Source organism: Hypanus sabinus, chromosome 11 (genome assembly GCF_030144855.1).
Source record: "Hypanus sabinus isolate sHypSab1 chromosome 11, sHypSab1.hap1, whole genome shotgun sequence".
NCBI classification, from domain to species: domain Eukaryota; kingdom Metazoa; phylum Chordata; class Chondrichthyes; order Myliobatiformes; family Dasyatidae; genus Hypanus; species Hypanus sabinus.
Window position 1 is genome coordinate 67,711,813 of NC_082716.1, and position 26,841 is coordinate 67,738,653.

A 26,841-nucleotide genomic window follows, 5' to 3' on the forward strand; every position below is an offset into this window, starting at 1 on the left:
TTACATACACTTGGTATGTACTAACAGGACTGCCTAAAGTTGTCTTTGGCTAATGCTATTAAAACATATCAAGTATGCATTTATTTGTAATTGATTTTAACATTATTTTATTACTGATAAGAACATAAGAAATAGGAGCAGGAATAGGTCATCTGGCCCATCAAGCCTGCTCTGCTGTTCAATAAGATCTCCGGCCATGGACTCATCTCCACCTACCTGCCTTTTCTCCATAACCCTGAATTCCTCTACTATGCAAAAATCTATCCAACCTTGTCATAAATATATTTACTGAGGTAGCCTTCACTGCTTTATTGGGCAGAGAAATCCACAGATTCACCACTCTTTGGGAAAAGCAGTTCCTCATCATTTCTGTCCTAAATCTACTCCCCTGAATCTTGAGATTATGTCCCCCAGTTCCAGTCTCACTTACCAATGGAAACAACTTTCCTGCCTCTATCTTATCTATCCCTTTCATAATTGTATATGTACCTTTTAAGATTTCCTCTCATTCTACTGAATTCCAGTGAATACAGTCCCAGGTGACTCAATCTCTCTTCATAGTCTAACCCCTCATCTCTGGAATCAACCTGGTGAACCTCCTCTGCCCCACCTCCAAAGTCTGTATATCCTTCCTCAAGTAAGGAGACCAGAACTGCACGCAGTGCTCCAGGTGCAGCCTGAACGGTACCCTGTACAGATGCAGCATAACCTCCCTGCTCTTAAATTCAATCTTGCTAGCAATGACCAACAATCCATTTGCTTTCTTGATAGTGTGCTGCACCTGCAAACCAACCTTTTTTGATTCACGCACAAGCACTCTCAAGTCCCTCTGCGCAGCAGCATGCTGCAATTTTTTACCATTTAAATAATAATCTGATTTTCTATTTTTCCATCAAAGTGGATGTCTTTGCATGTACCAACATTGTACTCCATCGGCCAGATCCTTGCCCACTTACTTAATCTATCTATATCTCTCTGCAGACTCTCCTCATCTTCTGCGCAATTTGCTTTTCCACTCAATTTAGTATCATCAGCAAATTAGATATACGCACTCAGTCCCTTCTTCCATGTTTCTGCCTGATGGATCCTTTTCTTTCCAGATGCCTCGCTATTTCTTCTTCAATGATAGCTTCAAACATTTTCCCAACTAACTGGCCTATAGTTACCTGCTTTTGGCCTACATCCTCTGTTGAATAGTGACGTGACATTTGCTGTCTTCCAATCCACTGGGACCTGTTCAGAGTCCAGAGAATTTTGGTAAATTATCACCAAAGTCTCTACTATAACTTCTACAATAATTATAAAAACTATCCATTTTTATATTTTGTGCTAGTTTATTTTTATAACCTAGCTTCCCTTTCTTTATTGCTTGCTTAGTGGTTCTTTGATGCTCTTTAAAGTTTTCCCAAACTTCCAGTTTCCCACTATTTTGGCAACTTTGTATGCACAAGCTTTTAATTTGATGTCTTCTTTTATTTCCTTAGTTATCCCTGGCTCTCCCCACCCTTACTGTCCTTGCTTATAACTAGAATATACTTTTGTTGAAAAATCTCTTTGAAAGTCTTCCATTATTCCTCAACATCTCACCATATACCCTGTGTTCCCAGTCTACACTAGCCAAATCCTCCTTATCCCATTGTTGTCTCCATTTTTAGGCATAATACAGTACACTGGTTTTAGATTGAAACTATTGCACCCTGCATTTGTATGAGAAACTCAATCATACTGTGATCACTCTTTCCAAGAGGATCCCTAACTACAAGATCACTAATTTTACCCATCTCATTGCACAGGACCAGATCTAAGACAGCACGTTCCCTTGTAGGTTCAGTAACATGCTGTTCAAGAAAGCCATCACGGATGCATTCTATGAAGTCCTTCTCAAGACTGCCTCGACCAATTTGATTCACCCAATCCATGTGCAAGTTAAAGTCCCCCATGATAACTGCTGTTCCATTCTTACATGCCTCAGATATTTCTCTATTTATTGTCTGTGCCATTGTAGTGATATTATTACCTGATGTCAGGTAACTTCTCTGTGCTTCCCATTTTTTCCTCTTCTCTTCTCTTCTCCATCCCCCTTTCCAAGACGAGTCAAACATGCTGCTTTTCAATTCTAGATGTACAAAAAGCTAGATGAACTCAGCAGGTCGGGCAGCATCAGTTGAAAGGAGCGGTCAACGTTTCGGGTCGAGACTCTTCGTCAGAAACATTGACTGCTCCTTTCAACAGATGCTGCCCGAACTGCTGAGTTCAGCCAGCTTTTTGTACGTCTTGATTTCACCACAGCATCTGCAGTGTACTTTGTGTATGCTGCTTTTCAATTTGTTCTAGAATCTGTGAAGTTTTGGAAGATAATGACTTGTTCATCCGCTATCTCCAGAGCAACATCTTTCAAAGCCCTACAATGCACTTTACCAGTCCTATTACTTTTTTACCATACTGTTCTAATGATTTCCCCAGTACTACTATTTTTAAATAATGATCTTCATTCGCACCAATTCTGCTGTCCTCAACTTTTCCAGAGATATTTTTGCCTTCTTGTTTGAAGACAGATAAAAAATATTGTTTAATGTCTCAGCTATTTCATGATTCTCTACTATAGAGTTGTAGAGCACTACAGCACAGAAACAGGTGTTTTCGCCTGTCTAATCCATGGCAAACTGTTATTCTACCAAGTCGAATCGATCAGCATCTGGACCATAGGCCTTTATACCACTCCCATCCATGCACTTATCCTAACCTCTTAAATGTTGCAAGCAAACCCACATCTACCAGTTCTGCTGGCAGCCAGCTCCACCCTCTGAATGAAGTTGTTCCCCTTAAATATATTAACTTTCATCCCTAACCTATGACCTCTAATTCCAGTCTCATTTGACGTGGAAAAAGCCTGTTTGCCTTTACCTTTACATTTGCCTCATAATTTTATATTCTGTACCTCCCCTCATTCTGCTATGCTCTAGGTGGAGGAAAGAAGTTCTATCCTATTCAACCTTCTCCTGTAACTCAGGCCGGCAAGTTCCAGCAACATCCTTGCAAATTTTCTGTTCTCTTTCAAACTTATTGATATATTTCCTGTAGGTAAGTGACCAAAACTGCACACAATACTCCAAAGTAGGCCTCACAACTTCAACATAACATCCTGATTCCTGCATGCAATATTCCAATTTACTTTTCCTGTCTGTCTGTAAAGCATCCACATTGGCTTTTGCTAATCCTTTCCTTTCTATATTTCTGTGGTTACTATCCTTCTCACTAGCCTGCTCTAATTTCTGCTTTTGCTTTTCTTATCAATACTTTGGTCCTCCTTGGTTGCATTCTGAGATTTTCCTCTGACAAGGGTTTAAATCCTTTCCTTTGAACTAATACAATCACCAGTTGCTCTGGTTTAAAATCATGAAGGTGTAGATAGTTTATCTTTATTTATTCCAATTCTAATTGCTAAAACTTCATAGCTAAATTGAATGAGATAAAATTCAGTAGGTCCAATAGTAGCCTTCAAAAGGAATTTCAATGAATACAAGAGAAAGAAAAATATTGTCAGGTGTCACAGAAGGTTGCAATCTCAATTCCCTGATCCTATAGGGATTGAGAATCTGTACAATTCCTTTGTTTTTCAAAATTACATCTCATCATAATACATCTCTCAAGAAATTACATCTCTCAAAATAGCTCTCATGCCTCCAAAACACTGGGGTAGATCATGCCGGATACTCACCACCCACTGAAAATAAAAATCCTACACACCACAGTTTTAAGTGGCAGCCCTTTCTTTTGTAACTATATCCCCATATTTGAGACTCCCCCACTACTGGAAGCCTCTTTAGCACCTTGTGCGTTTCAGTAATATCACCCCTCATTTTACTAAACTTAAAAGAACATGTATTCATTTTCTTTAGCCATTTATGATAGGACATCCTACTCAATCTAGGAATTAGCTGAGTCAATCTCTTCTAGATTTCATCCAATGAAATCCAATCATCATCCAATGCTGGCATATCCTTTCTGTATTTACAGTGTGACATCAGCAACACCCAAGAGAATCATAACACCTCTCTAATTTTGAACTCCAAATCCATTACACTAAAGGCCAATATGCCACGTGCCTTCCTAACTTGCTATATCTATATTCTAACTTTCTGTGATTCATACCAAACAGCTTGATCCCTCTGTACTCATTCATTTGTAACTTTTCACTGTTTAATCTGTCACACTCACCTCCATTAAGCTTCCTGTGCCAAATTCTGGTCATCTCATTCAACCTATCTGTGTTTTCTCTACATCCTCATTGCAGCAGGTCCTTCTTTCTATCTTCATATCATCAGTGAACTGCGCAGATTGCTCCCCCCACCCCAGATGATTAATGTAGATGGTAAGTAATTGAGGGTCAAGAATTGATTCATGGGACACTCTACTACTTGTATCATTTCAAGCTTGTAAAAGACCCACAGAGATACAAGGGATGTGCAGGTGCTGGAAATCATGAGTGACATACACAACAGTGAAGGCCAGGCAGCATCTACATTAGGAAAAGAACAGTTAATGTTTCAGGCCATTTCCCTCTGCCTGACCTACTAAGTTCCTCCAGCATTTTATCTGTTATTTCAGATCTCTGCACTTTATATGATGACTGGTCTTCAGTTCAGGTTAGCACACTTCTCCCAGAAATGTAAGCTCTTATCATGTGCACCAGCCTCTTATGCAGCACCTTAGCAAGTGCCTTCTGGAAATCCAAATACACGTCAACAGGCTTGTTTCCATCAACTCCTTTAAGAACACCAATAGATATCTTGTACATGATTTTCCTTTCATGAATCCACATTGACATGGTCATGCTCTGAAAAACAATCCAGCTAGCAACAATAAAAACACTATGTACCAGCAGCTGTGTGTTGTCTGTTCCTGAATTTCAGTCCATGACAAGCACCATGTAATACTATAGTTGTTGATGGTGTTCCCTCTCTATAATCTGGTTTTATGCTGAAAATGCTGGCCTGTACGTTAAGTCAATTACATCTCATGCTAACATGCCCTGTAGAGATGGCCACAAATCATCTCTCCTCCTCCTAGAGCATCTACTTACCTTTGTCTAATTGAGAACAATTATTCTTGCATGGTTTCAATCTTATTTACCTGGCCGAGCTCAGAGATTACCTGCAGCAGCTTTTTTTCCTAAAACTTCAATATCATCTTTGGTGCTCCCAAATATCTATCCATTCACTCTCTCTATTTTTCATTCAAAAGCTGCTCTGTAGTAACATCAACTGAAAACAGTGATTCAGCTTCCATGAACATACAAACAACTCCAATTTTAACCCACCATCAACTAGTCACTGACTAATTGTTTACCTGGTATCAAGTTCTGGAAGAGCATAAATGTTTTTAGAATAAATTGTAGGAAGATCAAAATCATAGTCTTCATTCCTTTGCAATTAATATTTCTTTCCCTAGCAACTGTTGAAAAATAAACTAGACTGTTTGCAACTCTACTGCATTGTTGTAGTCAGTTTCATATATGGATTATAGGATATAATAATATGGACTATAGAATACAATTCCACATTTCCAGCATTAGCTGACTCTTACTGTTTCTGCCCACCTGCTGCCAAAACACTCATCTCAGCAGTTATTACCTAAAGTCTTGATTATTCCAATACTCACTTTACAAATTCCTTCATGTTCTCATTCCTCACTTTCTCAGTAATCTCCATTAGCTCTACAATCCTTCAAAATATATACAATTCTCCCCTTTAGCAATCCTGAATTTTAACATTTCACCATTAACGTTCCTAAAACATTCTGCCAGTTTAACTTTTAAAATATTTTTTTAATCTTTTAATTTTTTTTAACCTTTTAATCACGCTCCCCCAATAAATCCTCTCATGACAGAGTACCGAATTTTATTTTACATTTCATTAAGATATTGAAAGTTTTTTGTTCAACTGCAGGTTTTTGTCTGGACGTTGAACTACTTCTGATAAACAAGCTGTAGCTCAAGATCATTTCTGATAATTTTCATAAAATCTCCCACGAATACGGTAGTTAGGGTGAAGTTGCAAACTGTAATCCAAAAAAAACATGACCCAATTTTCAGACCTCGTTGATGAAATTGCTGTATTGAGTAACATCTGTGATGAGGTGCCAAGCAACACGTGAATCAGGGTTTACTCTGCAAGCAGAGATGCATCAAATTAAGTCACTATAGTTAGATATAATTGTAACAGGATGCAGTCTGCATTTAAGTCACATGGTGAGCAGTAAATTCAGCCAGTCAGCAAAGTCACCGTAAAGCACACTGTATTATTAAGAAACTCACCAAGACCCAGTAATGGGATTTTCAACCCATTAACTAGCTCTACAGTTGGTACACTCAATCCCTCGGAGTAATCCATTCCCAGATTTCTACTACTGTGTATAGTATGACCGTTTGACCCTTTCACTTTCTCCTTGGTTATAACGTCGTAAAACTACGGAAGCGCGGCTGTGCCAAACACTGGTCTGCAGCACGAATGTTTGCTAACTGATAATCACGGTGTCATGTTGTTTTTAATCGGTTTGGGATTGGGGGACGCCCGGGACATCACGGTGAAAGGACTGGAGATCGTAAAGCGATGCAGCCGGGTCTACCTGGAGGCTTACACCTCGCTCCTCTGTGTCGGCAGGGACGTGTTGGTACGTGGAGCGGCAGCACGGCCGTTTTAAACAGAACTGCGTTCAAAAAGCCGGGTTCCCATGAACAAAGTTTTACTCCTATGTTATAAATGTCTCAGTGTCGCCCCTTCACCCCCCACCCCCACTCCCGAAATCAAATGTTAAAGATATCTTTGCATTTTATTCTGTAAAACAGCAGTAACTATATTGCACTCCGGTTTATCACAGAACTGCATGTTTGATGTAGGAAAGAGGAAGGACTGGTGATAGAGGACAGTATTCGTCGTTATCAAATACTTTCTGAGCAGCAGAGGCCCGTTTGAACTTCTGCAGTCCACGTGCTGAGGGATCATATTCGGTTAATTTGGGCAGGAAGTGGGAGGATTTGTCTCTAGCAATGATCAAGGGATGGTAATACACTTCCAGGTGGTATCCCAAAGTGTTTCTTTTAGTGTAATAAACGTGACAGAGTATGTGGTTACAGGAAACTTGCTGCAGGGGATGCCACTCATATAGGGACGGGTTGAGTTGGGTCTGCAGAAAGCAAAAAAAGGTGTAAAATCATAGTATTGTCAAGATTTTGTGGTGGGATTTTTAACTTTCTCAATATGGACTGGAATTGGCATAGTGTGTGGATCTTACATCAGATAGAGTTTGTAAGATGCATCTAAAAGGGTTTTGTTTGTAAGATTTTAACCTAGAGTGCTGATTATCTGGAATATGCTGCTAAATAGGCCAGTAGAGGCGGATGCAATCGCAACATTTAAAGTTTCTACCAGGGAGGGTGCAGTTAGCTGATTTTATTTTGGAGAATGAGAATTGAGAAGTGATAGAAGAGTATGTAGAGAAACAATGAATATAGACAGTAAGCTTAAAGATAATCATGGAAAAAGGTAAGGCTGGTACACGAGGTAGTAGATAGTGAACAACCACTATGAGGGGTGAAAAAACAAGACGATAAGACATAGGAGCAGAATTAGACCAGTTGGCACATTGACTCTGCTCTGCTAGTCCATAATGACTGATTTATTATCCCTCTCAACCCCATTCTCTCACCTCCCTCCATAACCTGACGAATCAAGAACCTATCTAAATCCACTCAATGGCCTGTCCACAGCTGTCTATGGCAGTGAATTCTACAGATTCACTACCTGCTGGCTAATGAAATTACTCCTCATCACCGTTTTAAATGGACATCCCTCTATTTTGAGGCTGGGCCCTCTGGTCCAAGACTCACCCACTATGGGAAACATCATCTCCACCTCCACTCTGTTTAGGCCTTTCAGTTTTAGATAGTTTCAGTGAGATGCCTCCCGCTCTATTCATCTATCATTCTTGTAAGTCTCTGGACCCTCAACAAAGCCAACACAAATTTTCTTAAATAAGGTGCCCAAAACTGCTCACAATACTCTTGACTGCAGTCTGACCAATGCCTTATAAAGCCTTGGCATTGCATCCTTGCTCTGATATTCTAGTCCTGTCAAAATGAATACTAGCATTACATTTGTCTTCTGTGCCACTGGCTCAATTTGCTAGTTAACCTTTAGGGAATCCAGCACAAGAACTCCCAAGTTCCTTTGCACCTCTGATTTTTGAATTTTCTCCCTGCTTAGAACATAGTTTATGCCTTTATTCCTTCTACCAAAGTACATGGTGATAAATTTCCCTGCACTATACTCTTTCTGCTACCTATGCCCATTCTCCTGGTCTGTTCAAGCACTTCTGAATTCTCCCAGCTTCCTCAACGCAACCTGTCCCTTCACCTATCTTTGTATCTTCTTCAAACCTGCCTACAAAACCATCATTCCATCATCCAAATCATTGACATATAACAAAAAGCAGTTCCAATACCAAACCCTGCAGAACACTACTACTCACTGGCAGCTAATCAAAGTAGACCCCCTTTATTCCCACACTTTGCCTTCTTCCTGTCAGTCAGCCGCTCTTCTATCCCTGATAGGATCTTTCCTGTAATACCATGGGCTCTTTTTAAGTAGCCTCATGATCAAAGGCCAGAAAATCCAAGTAAACGACATCCATTGACTCCTTGGTCTATCTTGCCTATTACTTCATCAAAGAATTCCAACAAATTTGTCAGGTAAGATTTCCCCCAAAGAAAACCATGCTGACTTGGCCCATATGCCTCCAAGTACCCTGAAAGTGTCCTTAACAATCAACTCCAATATCTTCCTAACCATTGAACTCAAATTAACTAGCTTATAATTTCCTTTCTTCTGCCTCTCTCTCTTCTTAAAGAGTGGAGTGACATTTGCAATTTTCTAGTCTTCAGGAACCATTCCAGAATCTAGTGATTCTTAAAAGATAATTCTTAATGCCACCACAGTCTCTTCAGTTTCCTCATTGGGGTCTGGTCCAGCTGACCATTCAGCTTCCCAAGCACCTCCTCCTCAGTAATAACAATTACATTCACTTCTGCCTATCACATTTGAATTTCTGACATACTTTTAGTATCTTCCAGAGTTAGGATTGATGCAAAATGCTTATTAGGTTACCTCATGCTCCTTTGAGAATTCTTCATCTTTGGAATGTATCTATCCTGCACCTTTCTGATTATCCTCAGAAACTGCAGCCATTGCTGATCTGTCATCCCTTGCAGGGAGCTTTGGCTGGCTCCTCTCTCATGGGTCTGTAATTCACTTTGCTGCACTGTAATACTGGTACATCTGACTTTATCTTCTCCCTCTGAAACTACTGGGTGAATTCTATAATTGTATCACTGCCTTCTAAGTCCTGTAACCAAATCTGGTTCATTATGCAACACCCATTCCAGAATTGCCTTTTCCCTAGGGGGTTCAATTACAAGCTCTTCTAAAAAGTCACCTCAGAGGCATTCTACAAGTTCCCTCTCTTGGGATCCAGCACCAACCTGATTTTCCCAATCTACCTGTATATATTGAAATCCTCCATGACTATCATAACATTGCCCGTTCAAAGTTAATTTATTATCTATATACTACTAAAACTCTCCTGCTCTGTTTGTCCATCTGTGACCTCCAATTAGCCTAAGTAGTGCATTACAGCGGCACTTTTTTTGACTAAGTCAACTTAAAATGCGTTAACTTACAGAATGCAGACAACTTTCAGGGTTATAAATTTGTATAAAATTGCTCACTCGTCAATCAATAGGCCCCGCTTTCCACAACCCGAGCTGATTCCAGCTTTAATGGAAAACGCAATGCGACGCAACACGACGATGCATGCGCACGGCCAGCCTCAGCAGCGCTCACGATGCTCACAGCAGCAACACCAACCGCAGCAAAAGGGCAGGGCCATTACGTCCATTTAGGAGAGCGTCAATCACATCATCAAAAATCAGCATCCTGGAGGCTTTGGTGTTACTGCTTCATATCTTCTATCTAACATTAGGGTAAAAAAATATGGACAGCCTAATTATGCCACGTGGAAAGAGAAGGGGGACATTATGGTCAGGAGATGATGCCAAACGTCATCAGGAAGCAGCAAGGAGAGGGAGAGAACAAGAATCAGATGAGGCCAGGGCCGCACGACTCCAGGGTCAAAGAGTCAGGACAAAAAAGATGAGAGAAATAGAGACAGAGGAGGAGAGGTATGCACATCTCCAGAATGACAACAATAGGCAGAGGAGGAGGAGAGAACAAGAATTGGATCAGGCCAGGGCCGCATGACTCTAGGATCAGAGAGAAAAAGCAAATGGTAGAAGAGACGAAGGATGAAAGGGCTGCACGTCTCCAGAGTGACTAAAACAGGCAGAGTTGGAAGAAAGATCAACTCGAGAATATGCAGCAAAGAGTAATTATTGTGAGAGTTGCTGAAGATGACAATTTCCAAAGCACAACACATCAGACTGCACTACCTTTCTCTGAAAGGGTGCCCTAGCGGGTCACCTGGTTGTCTAGTTGAAGTGTGTGTATGTCACTGTGTACAATCCTGAGATTCATTTTCTTGTGAGCATACACATTAAATCCAAGAAATGCAATCAAATGAATGAAAGACCACACCCAGCAGGAAGAACAACCACCATGTGCAAAAGACAGCAGATTGCAAATATAAAGGAGGAAAAAATAATAAATAAGCAATAAGTATCGAGAACATGAGATGAAGAGTCCTTGAAAGTGAGCCCATAGTTAGTGGGAACAGTTCAGTGATGGGGTGAGTTGTTCAGGAGCCTGGTGGTTGAGGGGTAATGACCGGTCTTGAACCTGGTGGTAGGGAGAGCCTCATCCACTACTTTTTGTAGCCCTTTCCATTGAAGGGCATTGGTGTTTCCATTACCAGGCTGTGATGCAGCCAGTCAGTATAGATGCTTCGCTATAGAAGTTTGTAAAAGTTTTAGATGTCATGCAGAATTTTTGCAAACTTCTAAGGAAGTAGAGGCACTGCCCTGCTTTCTTCATAATTGCACTCATCTGCTGAGCCCAGCACCGGTCATCTGAAATGATAAGAGGAAATTAAAGTTTGCTGACCCCTTTCCCAATGAGGACCTGCTCATGGATCTCCAATTTCCTCCTCCTAAGCTCAATAATCGGTTCCTTGGTTTTGCAGGCATTGAATGAGACGTTGTTATCATGGCACCACTTAGCCTGTTTTCAGTCTGTCTCCTATATGCTGATTCATCACTACCTTTGGTTTGGCTAATGATTGGGGCGCCATGAGCAAACTTAGATACAGCAATGTAGCCGTGCTTAGCCTCATAGGCATAAGTATAAAGTAAGTAGAGCAGGGCACTAACCACACTGTCTTGTACACCTGTGCTGATGGAGATTATGGAGGAGTTGTTGCCAATCTGAACTGACTGGAGTCTGCAAGTGAGGAAATCAAGGATCCAATTGTACGAGGAGGTATTGACAGCAAGATCTTGAAGCTCACTGATTAGTTTTGAGAGGATGTTAGTATGAAATATTGAGCTGTAGATGATAAAGAGTATCTTGATTTATGCACCTTTGCTGTCCACGTGTTCCATGGTTGATTGCAGAGCCAATTAAATGGCATCCGCTGTGGACCTGTTGTGCCAGTAGGCAAATTGGAGTGGATCCAAGTCACTTCTCAGGCAAGAGTTGATATGTTTCATCACCAGCCTCTCAAAGCACTTCATCACAGTGCATGCAAGTGCTACTGGATGATAGCCATTGAGGTAGGCAACCAAGTTCTTAGACACCAGTACAATTGAAGCTTGCTTGAAGCAGGTGGGTACCTCAGACTGCCGAAGTGAGAGGTGTAAGATATCAGTGAATGCTCCAGCCAGTTGATTAGTACAGGTCTTAAGTACGCAGCCAGGTACCCCATCTGGGCCGGATGATTTCCATGGGTTTGCCCTCCTGAAGGATGGGGCCTGTGGGAGTCCATGTTTTGACAGTCAAAGTGAGCATAGAAGGCATTGAGCTCATCTGGAAGTGAAGCCTTCTTACATGCCTGTATTATCTCCCATCATAATTTGAATTCCACATCTGGAATTCCACAGCTACTGCTCAGAGCCTATATATAACTCCCATCATGGTCTTTTTTTTTACTTGAAGTTTCTGAACTCTACCTACAAGGATTCTACATCTTCTGATCCTATGCCACCTCTTTCTTGGGATTTTATTTCTTTTTTTTTACTAACAGAGCTTCCCCACCCCCTCTGCCTACCTGCCTATCCTTTTGATACAATCTGTATCCTTGGATGTGAACACGTGAAAAATATTTGCTTGAAAATGGAACAGCATTCCGATTTGGGAGGTTCCTGTCAGATTAAGAAGTAGCGATGTTAAGTTTTGGAAACCTAGGTTAGCAAATGAATATTGAAGATGAGATCAAGGAAAAGAAAGTGTATATCAGGTATAGGAAATTTGTATGATGGGGTTAATTCAAGATGTTAATGGAAGCAAGTTAGGAGATTGCCGATGAAGATTTTAGCACCTTTGTTAACCATGAGTGAGGTACCAGAAGATTAGCTAACGTTGTAGATAACTAATGTAGTCTCATTAGCCTGGAAACCTAAGGCCAGTGAGCCTTGCATCAGTAGTAAGGAAACTGGTAGAAAATTCTGAGTGACAGAACATATGATTATCTGAATAGACTGGGACCTGTCAGATTTTGTACAATGTGATCATGTCTCACTACTCTGATTGAGATATTTAAGGAGTTGACTGGGAAATTGATGGAGGCATAGTGGTTAACATGATGTGTAGCTTTATAGAGGTTTATATAGTAGGTAATTGATTAAGCACTGAAAAAATAATTTTATTAGTTGCCTTAGTTGCAGCAGTGTCCAGGGCTCCAAAATTGGTCACTCAAAAATGTAACCATCTCTCTTTGTGTATGGTATGACTAACCAATGCAGAGATATCCCCTTGCTTTCAATTTTACTAAAGCTCTTTGATGCCTCAATTTCAAGGAAAGTTCCACTTGTTTCGCTTTTAATTTAACATTATGATTTTACTTCAGTGTTCTTTTCAGTAATACTCAAATGAATTACTGCTGTGTAGCAGCGTGGATAGCTTCATTCACGTCCACTCTGAACAATCTGTATCATCATACATTTGTCTGGATTAAATTCTGTCACTTCTTCCTACCTATCTATATTTTACTGTATCCTTTGACAATGTTTACCACCAGCCAAAATTTCAGCAATTTTTGTATCATTTTCAGATGTTCTAATCTGCCCATCTGCATTTTCATTCAAATCATTTGTATAGACTCAGTCACCACTTTTTTAGGTGCCTCCAGTATTTAATAAAGTGGCCATTGAGTATATGCCATGGTCTTCAGCTGTGGCCATCCATTGCAGGGTTTGTCGTGTTGTGAATCCAGAGATGCTCTTTTGTACATCACTGTTGTAATACATAGTTATTGGAGTTATTGTCATCTTTTCAGCCTGATCCAATCTGGCCATTCTCCTCTCACCTTTCTCATTAACAAAACTTTCTTGCTTACAGAACTGCTGCTCTCTGGACATTATTTTGTTTTTCTCACCATTTTCTTTTTTTAAAATTAATTAATTTTTTAAAATACATTTTACAAATTAAAAAACCCCAAATCACAATGAGGAACATTAATACAGTGCAAAATTAAGCATACAATGACAATATGATACAAAGAAAGAGAATTTTAAAAAAGGCACCTAAATTGAAGACAAGTAAACTTAGTATCCTCCCCAAGCCCCACAACACATAAAAAAAAATCCAGACCAACCACAACACAATATGGAGAATATAAATCAGGACAATCAAACTCCCAGACTGTGAATACACTTAGCAACAGAGGATAATAATGCCTACTACCAAAAAAAGGCTGAAAGCAAGGGGCCGAAAGGAGAAAACCCTAGTCAAGAGGAAGATCATGAAAGTACTCGATGAAAGGTCCCCAGACCTTATGGAACTTTAGGTCCGAATTAAGAACTGAATAATTAATTTTTTCGAGGTCCAAGCTGGCCATAATGTCGTTAAGCCATTGAGCATGAGTGGGCGGGGCAACATCTCTCCATCTTAGGAGGATCAAGCGTCTAGCCAGGAGAGAGGCAAAGGATAATATTCGGCATTTGGTCGGACTCAGACGTAAATCTGTCTCGCCCCAGAAACCGAACAAAGCAATTAAGGGGTTTGGTTCTAGGTGCTGATTCAGAATATACGATAACGTAGTGAAGACATCTTTCCAAAATTTCTCCAAGCTAGGACAGAACCAGTACATATGAATGAGAGAGGCCTCGCTCCTCTTGCATTTATCACAGAGCGGACTAATGTCAGGGTAGAATTGAGATAGTTTAGATTTAGACATATGGGCTCTATGAACAATCTTAAACTGTAAAAGGCAATGGCGAGCACAAAGAGAGGTTGAGTTAACCGATTTGAGAATCGAGTCCCAGCTCTCATCAGATAAGGAGGTATTTAAATCCTGCTCCCATGCCATTTTAATTTTATCCACAGGGGCCCGTCGTAAGGCTGCTAATTTATCTCGAATAATTGATATTAAACCTGTACCTAGTGGATTATTGGAAAGAAATAAGTCCATAGCATTTTTCGCAGGCATTTCAGGAAAGTTAGGAATTAAAGGAGCAATAAAGTGTCTAATTTGGAGATATCTGAAAAAATGAGCATTGGGCAGATTGAACTTAACAGAGAGCTGCTGAAAAGAAGTGAAGCGATTATCAATGAAAAGATCTTCAAAATGTCTAATGCCCTTCCTATACCAAACATGGAATGCTGAATCGTACGTAGTAGGTAAAAAAAGGTGATTATGTACGACAGGGCTGGAAACGGAAAAACCATGGAAACTATAGCATTTCCTAAACTGAGCCCATATACGCAAAGTGTGTCTAGCAAGAGGATTAGCTATTAATCTGGACAGACTACTAGGGAGTGCAGAGATAGACAATTCTTTAGTGGAGCTCAACTCCATTGCCACCCAATTGGCCATGGAAGAAAGACCAAAAGGTAGCTCAACGTATATTAGCTGCCCAATAATATAAATGAAAGTTAGATAAAGCTATGCCCCCCCTCTTTTTTAGATTTTTGGAGATGGATTTTATTAATTCTAGAGTGCTTATTCTTCCACAGATATGACAAAATAATAGAGTCTAAGGAATCAAAAAAAGATTTGGGAATAAAAATTGGGATAGATTGAAATAAGTATAAAAATTTGGGGAGAACATACATTTTAACAACATTAATACGACCTACCAAAGACATAGATAGAGGTGACCATTGTACCAGACTCTGTTTTATAGTATATGAAAGATTGGCAAAGTTTTCTCTCCATTTTCTTTCAACTCCAGAGATTGTTTTGCATCAAAATCCCAGGAGGTCATTCCACTCTCAAGATCACTTAGATCGTATTTCTTCCCCATTCTGAACTTTGGTGTGAACAACAACTAAACATCTTAACCATGTCAGCATGCTTTTATGCATTGAGTTGCTGCCACATGATTGGCTGATTAGATATTTGCATTAATGAGCTGGTGTACAGATGTATCTAATAAAGTAGCCACTGAGGGTAGCCACAAAGAGCACACAGAACTCATCTGTGAGGAAATCACTCTAACAGGCTACCAGCCACAAAAACACCCTTCTAAGACTACCCCTGTCATCTCTGTAAGCCAGTTTGGTAATTTGTTCACTGTTGTCACACAAAACGAGATACAGAGAAAAAAATTGTGTTTTATCCAAACAAATCGTTTCAAAACATTAGTGCATTGAAGTAGTACAAAGGGAAAAACCATAACAAAATGCAGAACATAGTATTACATTTACAGACTGAAGTACAGTGCATATAGGCAATAAGGTATGGGGTCCAAGAAAAGATAGATTGAAAATCTAGAATTTATCTTTATTGTACAAGAGAAGAGTTCAACAGTCTTGAGAATGTGATAGAAACTATCCTTGAGCTTGGTGGTGTGTGTTTTCAAGTTCTTGTAATTTATGTCCAGTGGAAGGAGGGAGATGAGAGAATGACCATCGTGTAAGGGACTCTTGATTATATTGCCTACTTTCCCAAGGCAGAGGGAAGCATACACAGAGTTAATGGAGCAGAGGCTGGTTTCAATGCCTTACCCTCATCAATTATCTTTGTCGCATCCTCAAAATAAACTCAATCAGATTGTGAGAGAGGACCTGTCCTTCACAAAGCCAAGCAGATTATTAATTATCCTTTTCCAAATGTGAGTAAATTCTTTTCTTAAGAATCTGCTCCAAAAATCTGTATACCACTGATGTAAGCCTCACCAGCCCATAATTTCCTGGGATGTCTCTTTTGCTTTCCTTAGACAAAGGAATAACATTGTCTGTTCTCCAGAATTATGGGACCCTGCCTGTGAATTTGGATTGCTGATAAATGGCGAAAAGACCAAAGTTATGGTGATAAGCAAAACTGCAATTCAAGCTGACATCTACATCGGAAACGACAAGATCGAACAAGTGTCCTCCTTTATATTCCTCAGTGACTAAATGACACAAATGAATGCAGCAAGGAAATAAGGCGAAGGCTAACAATGGCACGCACAGACACTACCAAACTCTGGAACATCTGGAAAGATAGATCTGTGAGCACTGACACCAAGATACGCCTCCTCAAGAGTCTCGTCTGGCCAGTAACCCTATATGGCTGTGAAACATGGACCCTAAACGCAGCTGATGAAAAGAAGTTGACAGCAATTGAGATGTGGAAATACAGAGGGATCCTCAGGGTATCATACATTGAAAGGAGATCTAACGATTTCATCCTAGAAAAGATTGGCACAAAGCCAATACTTCTGGAAACTGTTATCCGAAGGAAACTTAGTTATTTTGGGCACATCTCAAGAACTGATGACACACTGGAATGCACTCTGCTAGAAGGCAGAGTAGAAGGAAGCCGTTCCCGAGGCAGACAGAGGACAACCTGGATAAACAACATCAAGAAGTGGACCAGCCTCACCACCAGAGATGCAAGAGGTTTGACTGCCAACAGATCGCAGGGGAAGAAAGTGGTTGCTGAGGCTCTGGCAGAGTATGGCACATGTTGATGATGTCTGTGTCTAAAATGGATACAAAGATCTCCGTCAAGCTCCCATTCTCCCCTCAGATCCTAGGATAGAGCCCATCATACCCAGAAAACTTTTCTACCTTAATGTTTTTCAAGACTCCTTACACCTCTTCCTTAAATGTTGACTTGCCATCAAACATTAACAAGCCAGTTCCTAATTTCACTATCAACCGTATCCTTCCCTTGGTCAATACTAATGTGAATTACCTCATCCACTGCATTGTCTATAACATAAATTCCCCCACCCCCCTTTGACCTTGAGAAGGTAACAAACCACTTTGGCTATGTTTGCTCCTTTCTGCCATTGCTAATTAGAGACCAAAATTTATCAAAACTATTCTGGTTTCCATCATTATTTAGGTTGGTAGATAGTATGATCTTATGCTATGAAGCTCAGCAATATTTACATTATTCTGATAGAAAAGATACTCATTAGCTGTAAAAAAAGCTATCATTAATCATCCCAATTACTATGTATTAGTGAATCATCTGTCATGTTTCCATTCACTGATAATATCCCATGAACCCTTTTAGAAAATTAACATCTTATTAAGTATACATTGGGTTTCTATGGCTACTTTGATTTTAATATTCTGCCACAACTATGCTGTTTGAGATTCCTTTTTAAAAAATTCAAATATTACTACACTCTGACCTCTCAAATGGAGTTGTCAACTCTACCAGTGCTGTGGCTGATCTTTGTAAAACAGAGCAAGCAACTGTTGTTCGGTTGTAGCCTTGCTAGGAATGCAGGAAACCTAATTTATTCTGAGAGAAAACACATAAATAACCATATTGCACAGGACAAAAATACTTTGAATTTTATCTGTAGCCCTGTTAAAATAGCAAATCCTGTACCATAAAACCATAAATGGTGTTAGGTATGCTTTTGCTACTGTGAACTAATTTCCTATTAGCCAGATTAGAAGTGAAGTTCTGGTAAGTTGTTGATTCTAGTGTTTTTGAGTTTAAAGAGAATGAGATCCGGTAGTATTCCCAAATGCATTTGATCTTTAGTAATGAGAACATTTTTTTTTAAATTCCTTGAAGTTGTTAGCTTAAAAGTGCAGAAAAGATTGATTAATTGTTTAATTAGCTTCACTCTCCAGAGCAGAATTTTGGCTTCTTGTTTCATCTTTCATTATAACATTTTACAGGTAAAATTTAAAAGTAATGATTTTGTTCACATTGTGGTGGAAAAGAAAACCTTTAACACGTGAATGCATTTGAGGCTACATCCACACTAGACTGGATAATTTTGAAAACGCCGGTTTCGCGTAAAAATGATAAGCGTCCACACTATGTGTTTTAAAATATATCTCTGTCCACATTGAAACGGAGATTTCAGCGAATCTCCTCCTACTGAGCATCCGCAGGACTCATCTATCAAAAACAAGTGACATGTTTGGTGTCAAATCTCGCCATAAAAGTGCGTGTTTGTTCAGTTACAGACTAGAAAAACTTAAACAACATGCAACCATTGGTTCTCGCGCAGGGTTACTTAAAAGTAAAAAAAAACATACTGAAGTGTATGGAGGCAACTGACAGGGAGTTCACAGACTGTATGACCCGGCTGATGACGAACATTGAAAAACTGACTAACTCTTGCATTAATAAAGCCCCTTGTTAAATGTGTAAAACATGTCCGCATCAGTATTATCTTGTATTTCCATACGATTAGGCTGTTACACATCTATTGTCAGAGAAGTACTTGCATAAATAAGTAAAGCACCTTCATGTGAGCAAGGACAGAAAACAGGGCAAAGTGAGTATACTTATTTATTCAGTAAGTTATGGGTCAAAGTGTTTGGTGAGTACATTTCTAACTCTTCTGGCTTCAGTCTCGTTGCCGTCTGTTCTGAAATTGTTAGGTTGTGTTCAAAAAAACAATGAAATGGCACGCTGCCATCTGACAGTGTTTTCAGATTTCTCCAGTTACCCCGTCCACACTGCTCCAGCCAATCAGGCTTTTTCAAAGTTACACACTCTGGAGAGCGTTTCTGAAAAGCTCCATTTTCAGGGGACAAAAACACCGTCTTAGTGTGGACAGAGGGTAAAAACGAAGAGAAAAAGTTTTGGTTACAGATTTATCCGGTGTAGTGTGGACGTAGCCTGAGTTATCAACTCAGTAAAACAGGCTCATTGGCAAACAAAAGAGGCTAGACTGATGATTAAATATTGTCCCTTACAATTGTCATTATAAACTTAAATATATGAATGGGAAAATCATACTTAAATATTAATTGTGTTCCCTTTCATTGTAGGAGGAGTTTTATGGTCGTGAACTCATCATTGCAGAGAGAGAGATGGTTGAACAAGATGCTGATGAAATTTTGAGGGACGCTGTTGATAATGACATTGCCTTTCTTGTAGTAGGAGATCCATTTGGGTAAGTCATTAGGTATATGTCAGGAATTCATTTGAACAGAGGACAATTGTTCTTTATTTATTATTTTTATATCAAAATCAGAACTAATTACAGTTATTTCATATTTCCAGTGGAGATCTGATCTATGTACAGTTGGAGGAACAGGTTTGTGCATTACTCATAAGATGTGGTATGATCTTCATCTAGGTCACAATTATAGACAAACACTGTGCCTAAACTAATAACACACAAACAATTGTACTTCTTGTCAATACTGAGTACGCCATTTAAACAATCACAGCCTAAGTTCAAAAAGGTATGTGAACCTCTGGAGTAATGCTTTCTACAAAAGCTATTTGGCGTCAGGTGATCCATTCAATGAGATGAGATTGAAGGTGTGGATTGTAAAGGTGTCCTGCCCTATAAGGAAAGACACACAAAGTCGGGTTACTGACAGAGCCTGCTCTCCTTAAGAAAGATCTGTTTATGTGCACCATCCCTCAATCAAAACAACTTTCAGTGGACCTTAGAAGAAGAATTGTAGAAATGCATGAAGCTGGAAAAGGCTACAAAAGCATTTCTAATGATCTGATTGTTCGTCAGTCCTCAGTAAGAGAAATTGTTTACAAATGGAGGAAATTCAGTTCAGTTGCTACTCTCCCTAGGAGTGGGCATCCTACTAAGATCATACCAAGCGCACAACGTGCAGTGCTGAAGGAGGTGAAAAAGAACACAATAGTAACAGCAAAAGATCTGCAGAAATCTCTAGAACTTGCTAAAGTCTCTGTTCATGTACCCTCTATAACAAAAACACTGAACAAGAATGGTATTCATGGAAGGACACCATGGAGGAAACCACTGTCCTCTTAAAAAAAAAAGCATTGCTGCACGTCTCAAGTTTGCAAAAGACCACTCAGATGTTCTACAATGCTTCTGGGACAAGGTTCTGTGGACAGATGAGACAATAGCTGAATTTTTCAACAGAAATGTTCGGAGAAAAGAGATCACTGTACACCAGCACTAAAACCGCATCCCTGCTGTGAAGAATGGTGGAAGGAGCATCATGGTTTGGGGCTGCTTTGCTGCCTCAGCTTGCAATATTTGAGGGAACAGTGAATTCAAAATTGTATCAAAACCTTTTAAAGGAGAATGGCAGGATTGCAGTCTGTCACTTGAAGCTTAATAGAAGTTGGATGATGCAACAAGACAATGATCTGAAACACAGGAGTAAGCCAACAACAAAATGGGTTAAAAAGAAGAAATTTCATGTTTTGGGGGTGGTTATGTGTCTTAAGGGGGCAATAGCAGAAAATGAAGTCATCAGGAGGCATTTACAGTTCCTGGAGGTGGTAAATGGCAACCTCAGGAGACATGAGACCTGACTGACTTAGTAGAGTAGGCAATTCCAAAAACAAGGATGAGGTACTGGAACACAGGAAGAAGCACAGCTCTGCAGGTGGTGAGCACTCGTCATCACAACGCGTCTGAAACTCGGCAATCTCATCTGACCTTACCAACCAAACAGACATTATTGGGAATGCATAAAATAGCATCTAGCATGCCCAACAGTTCCCTTCAACTCGTGGTACAGAACGTGTCATTGCATTTTAATGGTAAGTCAAATACATCCTGTTAACTTTCTCTACAGATCTACAGAAAACAGGTCATGCAACGATACAGTCCTGGTTGGAACCAAATGGTGAAATAGAAGCAATCAGTGAACCTGCCGACCTCGAGGATTCCTTTTGAGGTGTTGAAAATGACCTCTGCTTCATGTGTGCAGTCAAGAACCATCTTTGGGGATTATAAGATCTTATGTGATTGGTCAGTCATGCTAACTGGAATAGTATAAAAGTAGCTTGCCGAACAGCAGCTCTATCCCGACTAACATTCAGATTCCAGTCAGAATCCTTGTCAATGTAATTTTCACTGTTGTGATCGTCTTCATCTTTGTCTCTTCATTCCTTTGCATGCAGCTACTGTCGTTCCATCCGTGCCAACTCACTGCCGTCGTCAACATCTGTCAGGCATTCCCAGCTTGTGCTAATCTTTTAATTAATTTAACCCCTTTTAATGATGGATAAATACGTATGGCGCAATCTCTGTGAGTCTGAAGACGGTGAAGCCTTGAATTCTAATCCTGTTAAGAAACAGAAACTACAGAAAGTGCGTCAATACAATGTTACATACATGGAGTATGGGTTTATACTGTTCCTGTCAGATCAGTGACACCTCATGTGTCCTATTTGTAATACTGTACTGTCTAATGAAGCCTTGAAACCATCAAGGTTGCAAGAACACATCTGTAAAAGACACCCTGAAAAGGCTACTTATGATATTACTCAGTTCCAGAAAATGAAAAAAGCATTTGAAAAGCATTGCACACTCAAGTCATTTGCCAAGAACGCCAAAAATAACCTTGATAGTGGTTTCAAAGCTTCTTATAACATTTCCAAAACGATAGCAAAGTGTGGAAGATCTCATACAATTGGTGAAAGATTAATAATGCCTGCTGTATCAGAAGTACTCTGCAGACAAAATGGATACTAGTATTTTAAAATCAATTCCTCTGATAACTCTGTAGCTCGTTGTATTGCTGAAATGAGTAAAACCATCAACTATGCACAGAGCTACAAAAAGCAGAATTTTGGGATACAACTGGATGAGTCAACTGTGCGAGACAACAAGGCATTGCTAATGGCATATGTATGGTTTATCAAAAATGTAAAAGTTTATGAAGAGATTTTCTTTTATAAAAAGTTACAAACAAATATCAACAGAGAATCTATCTACAATGAGTTCAAAATATATATTGAGGGATAAAAGTTTTCCAATTAGGAACATGATTTCTTGTGCAGCAGATGGAGCACCATTTATGACAGGTCGCCATGTTCGTTTCAGGGGCATTTATGGAGAAAGAAATTCCAAGTCAGTTTGCAACCTATTATCATCAATATCTCGCAGCCAAAAACCTTAGCCAGCGTCTTTTTTCAAACATGAGTCTTGTAATATCTGCTATCAACAAAGTTGAAGCTCATCCACTCAATAACCAATTATGCCAAGATAACAATGAGGAGTTTGAACACTTGCTTCTTCACACTGAAGTACATTGGCTCTGAAAAGGCTGCTGCTTAAAACATTTCTTTGACCTTTTCGACACCATGGTTGAATTTTTGCTCTAAGTCAACAAGAGTTTAGGAAATGAGATTAAACCTGTTATGTGGAGATGTGTCATACCTAGCCAATCTGTTTGACAAAATGAACTTTCTAAATATGAAACTGCAGGGAGAGAATTTCATTTTAATCCAGGGAAAAAGTGCAGTGACCATTTTTATTGGAAATATATAAGCCAACTATTGGGAGAAGAATCTTCTCACAGTTTCTCTGCATGGGAAGTATGACACTCTCTTTCACAGATGGTGATTTGCAAGAGTGCTGCTTGTATCTGCAGTTACTGAAGAAGGATTTTCAGAAGCGATTCAAGGATTTGAACAATCTGGAAATTCCAGACTGGGTAATTAACCCATTTCTTTACAAGGTGGAAGAGAGCTTGGAAGAACAAATTATCGAAATTCAGAGTGATGAAGATGCAAAAGTGCTTTTCAAAAATGACGGCTTTTGTGGTATGTGGCTACACTGTCATACAAAATTTTCTCGTTTTTGGAGAAGAGCCAAACTTCATTGTATTTCTATCCTCCTATCTTGTTGAAAGTGACTTCAGTGCAGTGAACCACAGACTCATTAAAAAAAAACATAGAAACTGCTTGGACATTCTTACGCCTGGGGATTTGAGGCTTTTGCTGTCACGCCTTGAAGAATATATTTCAACTTTTACTAAAAACCATCAAGCTTGAGGATCACATTGACATCGAAGCTGCTTTACAGAGCACAGGTACTGCGTAAGCTAGGTTTAAAAACAAATAAAAATTTATAGCAGACTCATTTTTCTCATGTTAGCAAATGGTGGACGTTTTTACACTATAGGGATGCTGGAATGTATATTGTGCCTAAGAGGGGCATTGGCAAGTATGAAGGAGCTTTAGGAGGGCATTGGACTAAATAAGGTTGCAAAACACTGCCTTAACCCAATTGAGGCATGGCCTGAAGAGAGCTGTTCATGCAAGGTACCCCAGAAATATTGAAGGATTGGAGCAGTTTTGTATGGAGAAATGGTCTAAAATTCTTCCTCGCCATTGTGCAAGTCTGATCAGCAGCTACAGAAAACATTTGGTGAAGGTTATTGCTGGTTCTACCAGTTATGAACTAGAGCCTGCACTGTGAATGATTAAACAATGTGTTCAATAAACTCATGAAAAGTACAATTGTTCATGTGTTGTTAGTTTAGGCAGATTATGTTATTACTATTATTCATTCAGGGCCCCAGACAGTCCTTCCAGGTGAGGCGACACTTCACCTGTGAGTCGGCTGGTGTGGTATACTGCATCCGGTGCTCCCGGCGTGGCCTTTTATATATTGGTGAGACCCGACGCAGACTGGGAGACCATTTTGCTGAACACCTACGCTCGGTCCGCCAGAAAAAGCAGGATCTCCCAGTGGGCACACATTTTAATTCCACGTCCCATTCCCATTCTGATATGTCTATCCATGGTCTCCTCTATTGTCAAAATGAATCCAAACTCAGGTTGGAGGAACAACACCTTATATACCAGCTGGGTAGCCTCCAACCTGATGGCATGAATATTGACTTCTCTAACTTTCATTAATGCCCCTCCTCCCCTTCTTACCCCATCCCTAACATATTTAGTTGTTTACCTGTTCTCCATCTCCCTCTGGTGCTCCCTCCCGCCCTTTCTTTCTCCTGATGCCTCCCATCCCATGATCCTTTCCCTTCTCCAGCTCTGTATCACTTTCGCCAATCACCTTTCCAGCTCTTAGCTTCATCCCACCCCCTCCAGTCTTCTCTTATCATTTTGCATTTCCCCCTTCCCCCACTACTTTCAGATCTCTCACTGTCTTTCCTTTTGGTTAGTCCTGACGAAGGGTCTCGGCCCAAAACGTCGACAGTGCTTCTTCCTATAGATGCTGCCTGGCCTGCTGTGTTCCACCAGCACTTTGTGTGTGTTGTTGTTTGAATTTACAGCATCTGCAGATTTATTATTATTATTGTGTTTATTATTATTATTATTATTGTGACTTAGATGAAGATCAGACCACATTTTATGAGTAATTAATACAAAAAATGAGGTAATTGCAAAGGGTTCACAAACTTAGAAACCCAATGCTGTTTACAAGAGCATTGTGGTTGTAGGAAAGGACTAACCATAAGATGAGCTTTAAACACCGGTTTAACTTCATTTATTCACCTGTATAAATAGGTCTGGTTTGTATATGGTTATTAGATGAAAACAATATTGTTTGTAAATCTGATGAATAAAATGAGTCAATTTAATCTTTTATTGCAAATATCAAAATTGTAACATTTAGATTTGTTCAATTAAATATCACAAGATCTAGGGTCTAAGAAATAAAAAATATGCAATGAATGAAATACAGTTATCTTTGAGCACCTGTCCAAGATGTGTTTGGTGTAATTCCAATTATAGAAATTAAATGACATTTGACGGTCAAATTGTAAATGACAGGTGGGCCATATTAGACTGTGAGTTTGACTATATTTGAATGACACAAGTTTCATGGTTTGAGCACTTGTTATTGCAAGTGAGGTTGTGATTGTCAGGGATAAGCAAAAACTTTCTGAGACCATTGAATGAAATGGATACCAATCTGTAATCATTTCATTTTGATGATGCTTGTATGATGACTGTTCGGGGTTTCATTTAAGTTCCTCAGTAAATAAAAAAGATGAAAAAGAACTTACAGAAAGATAAAAGTTCAGTTGTATTGACAGCATAATGATGAATTTCATCCACTCATGTGATTACTTGCAGTAAGTTATACATGATTCTTCTCAATTTTCAAGCATTTATCCTATTTACCACTAAGCATTTGTCCTATTCAAACCTATTTGAACACAATTTCTGGAACATTAAAGGTTATGGGGAGTATTGAATATTGTTCATTTGGTGGAATATTTTGGTTCTTTGGCATTATAGATTGCCTACTTATGTATCCATAATGTTCTCAGTCAATGTTTTTATTTAGGTATATTCTCAATATTCTCTTGCAGTGCAACAACACACAGTGATCTAGTTTTACGAGCAGTAAAAGCAGGAATTCAGTATCAAGTTATACACAATGCCTCCATATTAAATGCAGTTGGATGCTGCGGTCTGCAGGTAAATCATTCTTCAATGTGCTTTGTCATATGATAATCTGTATCCATCTGTTTGATGTTCTGAATTATTTATCGCACAGATCAAACTTGTTACAATCTTTACCTGCAGAAACAAAATACTTGTGAAAATGGCAGGCCAGGCAGCATCTATAGGGAGAAGCGCTGTCGACGTTTCGGGCCGAGACCCTTCGTCAGGACTAACAGGACGAAGGGTCTACTCCTCCTTGTAGATGCTGCTTAGCATGCTGTGTTCCACCAGCATTTTGTGTGTGTTGTTGTTTGAATTTCCAGCATCTGCAGATTTCCTCGTGTTTACTTGTGAAAATTGGTTGGATGTACCCAACCTTTATATTTTTTTCCTTCCACCCTTCTCCACTTCATCACAAAGAATACAAAATATGTTTTTTTAAATAGTTTTTTAATACATTTTACAGATTAAAAAAACCCCAAATCACAATGAGGAACATTAATACAGTGCAAAATTAAGCATACAATGACAATATGATACAGAGAAAGAGAATTTTTAAAAAAAGCACCTAAATTGAAGACAAGTAAACTTAGTATCCTCCCCAAGCCCCACAACACAAAAAAAAACTCCAGACCAACCACAACACAATATGGAGAATATAAATCAGGACAATCAAACTCCCAGACTTAGCAACAGAGGATAATAATGCCTACTACCAGAATAAAAAGGAGCTGAAAGCAAAGGACTGAAAAGAAAAAAAACCCTAGTCAAGAGGAAGGTTATGAAAGTACTCGATAAAAGGTCCCCAGACCTTATGGAACTTTAGATCCGAATTAAGAACTGAATAATGAATTTTTTCAAGGTCCAAGCAGGCGTTAAGCCATTGAGCATGAGTGGGCGGGGCAAAATATGTATTTTAAACAGATTGTTCTTGTCAGTATATGTAATATGTAACCTTACTTGCTATATGTTGCTTGTAACATTATTTGTTGATTCTTGAAATTTTCAATATGGAACGTGAATATACCTCTGCCAGTGTTAAGAGATCAAAACAGTTTTTGTAATTTATTGGAATATAGTGAAGCAAACTTGGGAATAAAATCA

The 26,841-nt window shown here is 39.4% G+C and overlaps 2 protein-coding genes across 11 annotated transcripts in view; one reads left to right on the forward strand and one right to left on the reverse strand.

Moving 5' to 3' along the window:
* Positions 1 to 6,491, reverse strand: part of zgc:110366 (uncharacterized protein LOC550476 homolog) — a 147,142-nt gene extending 140,651 nt beyond the window's left edge. For 7 of the 10 annotated variants that reach the window (XR_009514795.1, XR_009514796.1, XR_009514798.1 and 4 more), the window contains exon 1: positions 6,317 to 6,486. Coding sequence is in view for 3 of the 10 variants with exons in the window: in XM_059984627.1 (XP_059840610.1) it covers positions 6,317 to 6,392 (76 nt within the window). In the remaining 7 variants the exon portion in view is untranslated. Of the gene's footprint in view, positions 1 to 6,316 lie in introns of all 10 variants that reach the window. The other 3 variants (XM_059984633.1, XM_059984629.1, XM_059984630.1) reach the window with 3 other exon arrangements.
* dph5 (diphthamide biosynthesis 5) overlaps positions 6,457 to 26,841 on the forward strand; it is an 83,215-nt gene continuing 62,830 nt past the window's right edge. Inside the window, exons 1-3 of the mRNA XM_059984634.1 lie at positions 6,457 to 6,672; positions 19,410 to 19,534; positions 25,662 to 25,770. Coding sequence (XP_059840617.1) covers positions 6,538 to 6,672; positions 19,410 to 19,534; positions 25,662 to 25,770 — 369 coding nt within the window. The 5' untranslated portion in view covers positions 6,457 to 6,537. The remainder of the gene's footprint in view (positions 6,673 to 19,409; positions 19,535 to 25,661; positions 25,771 to 26,841) is intronic.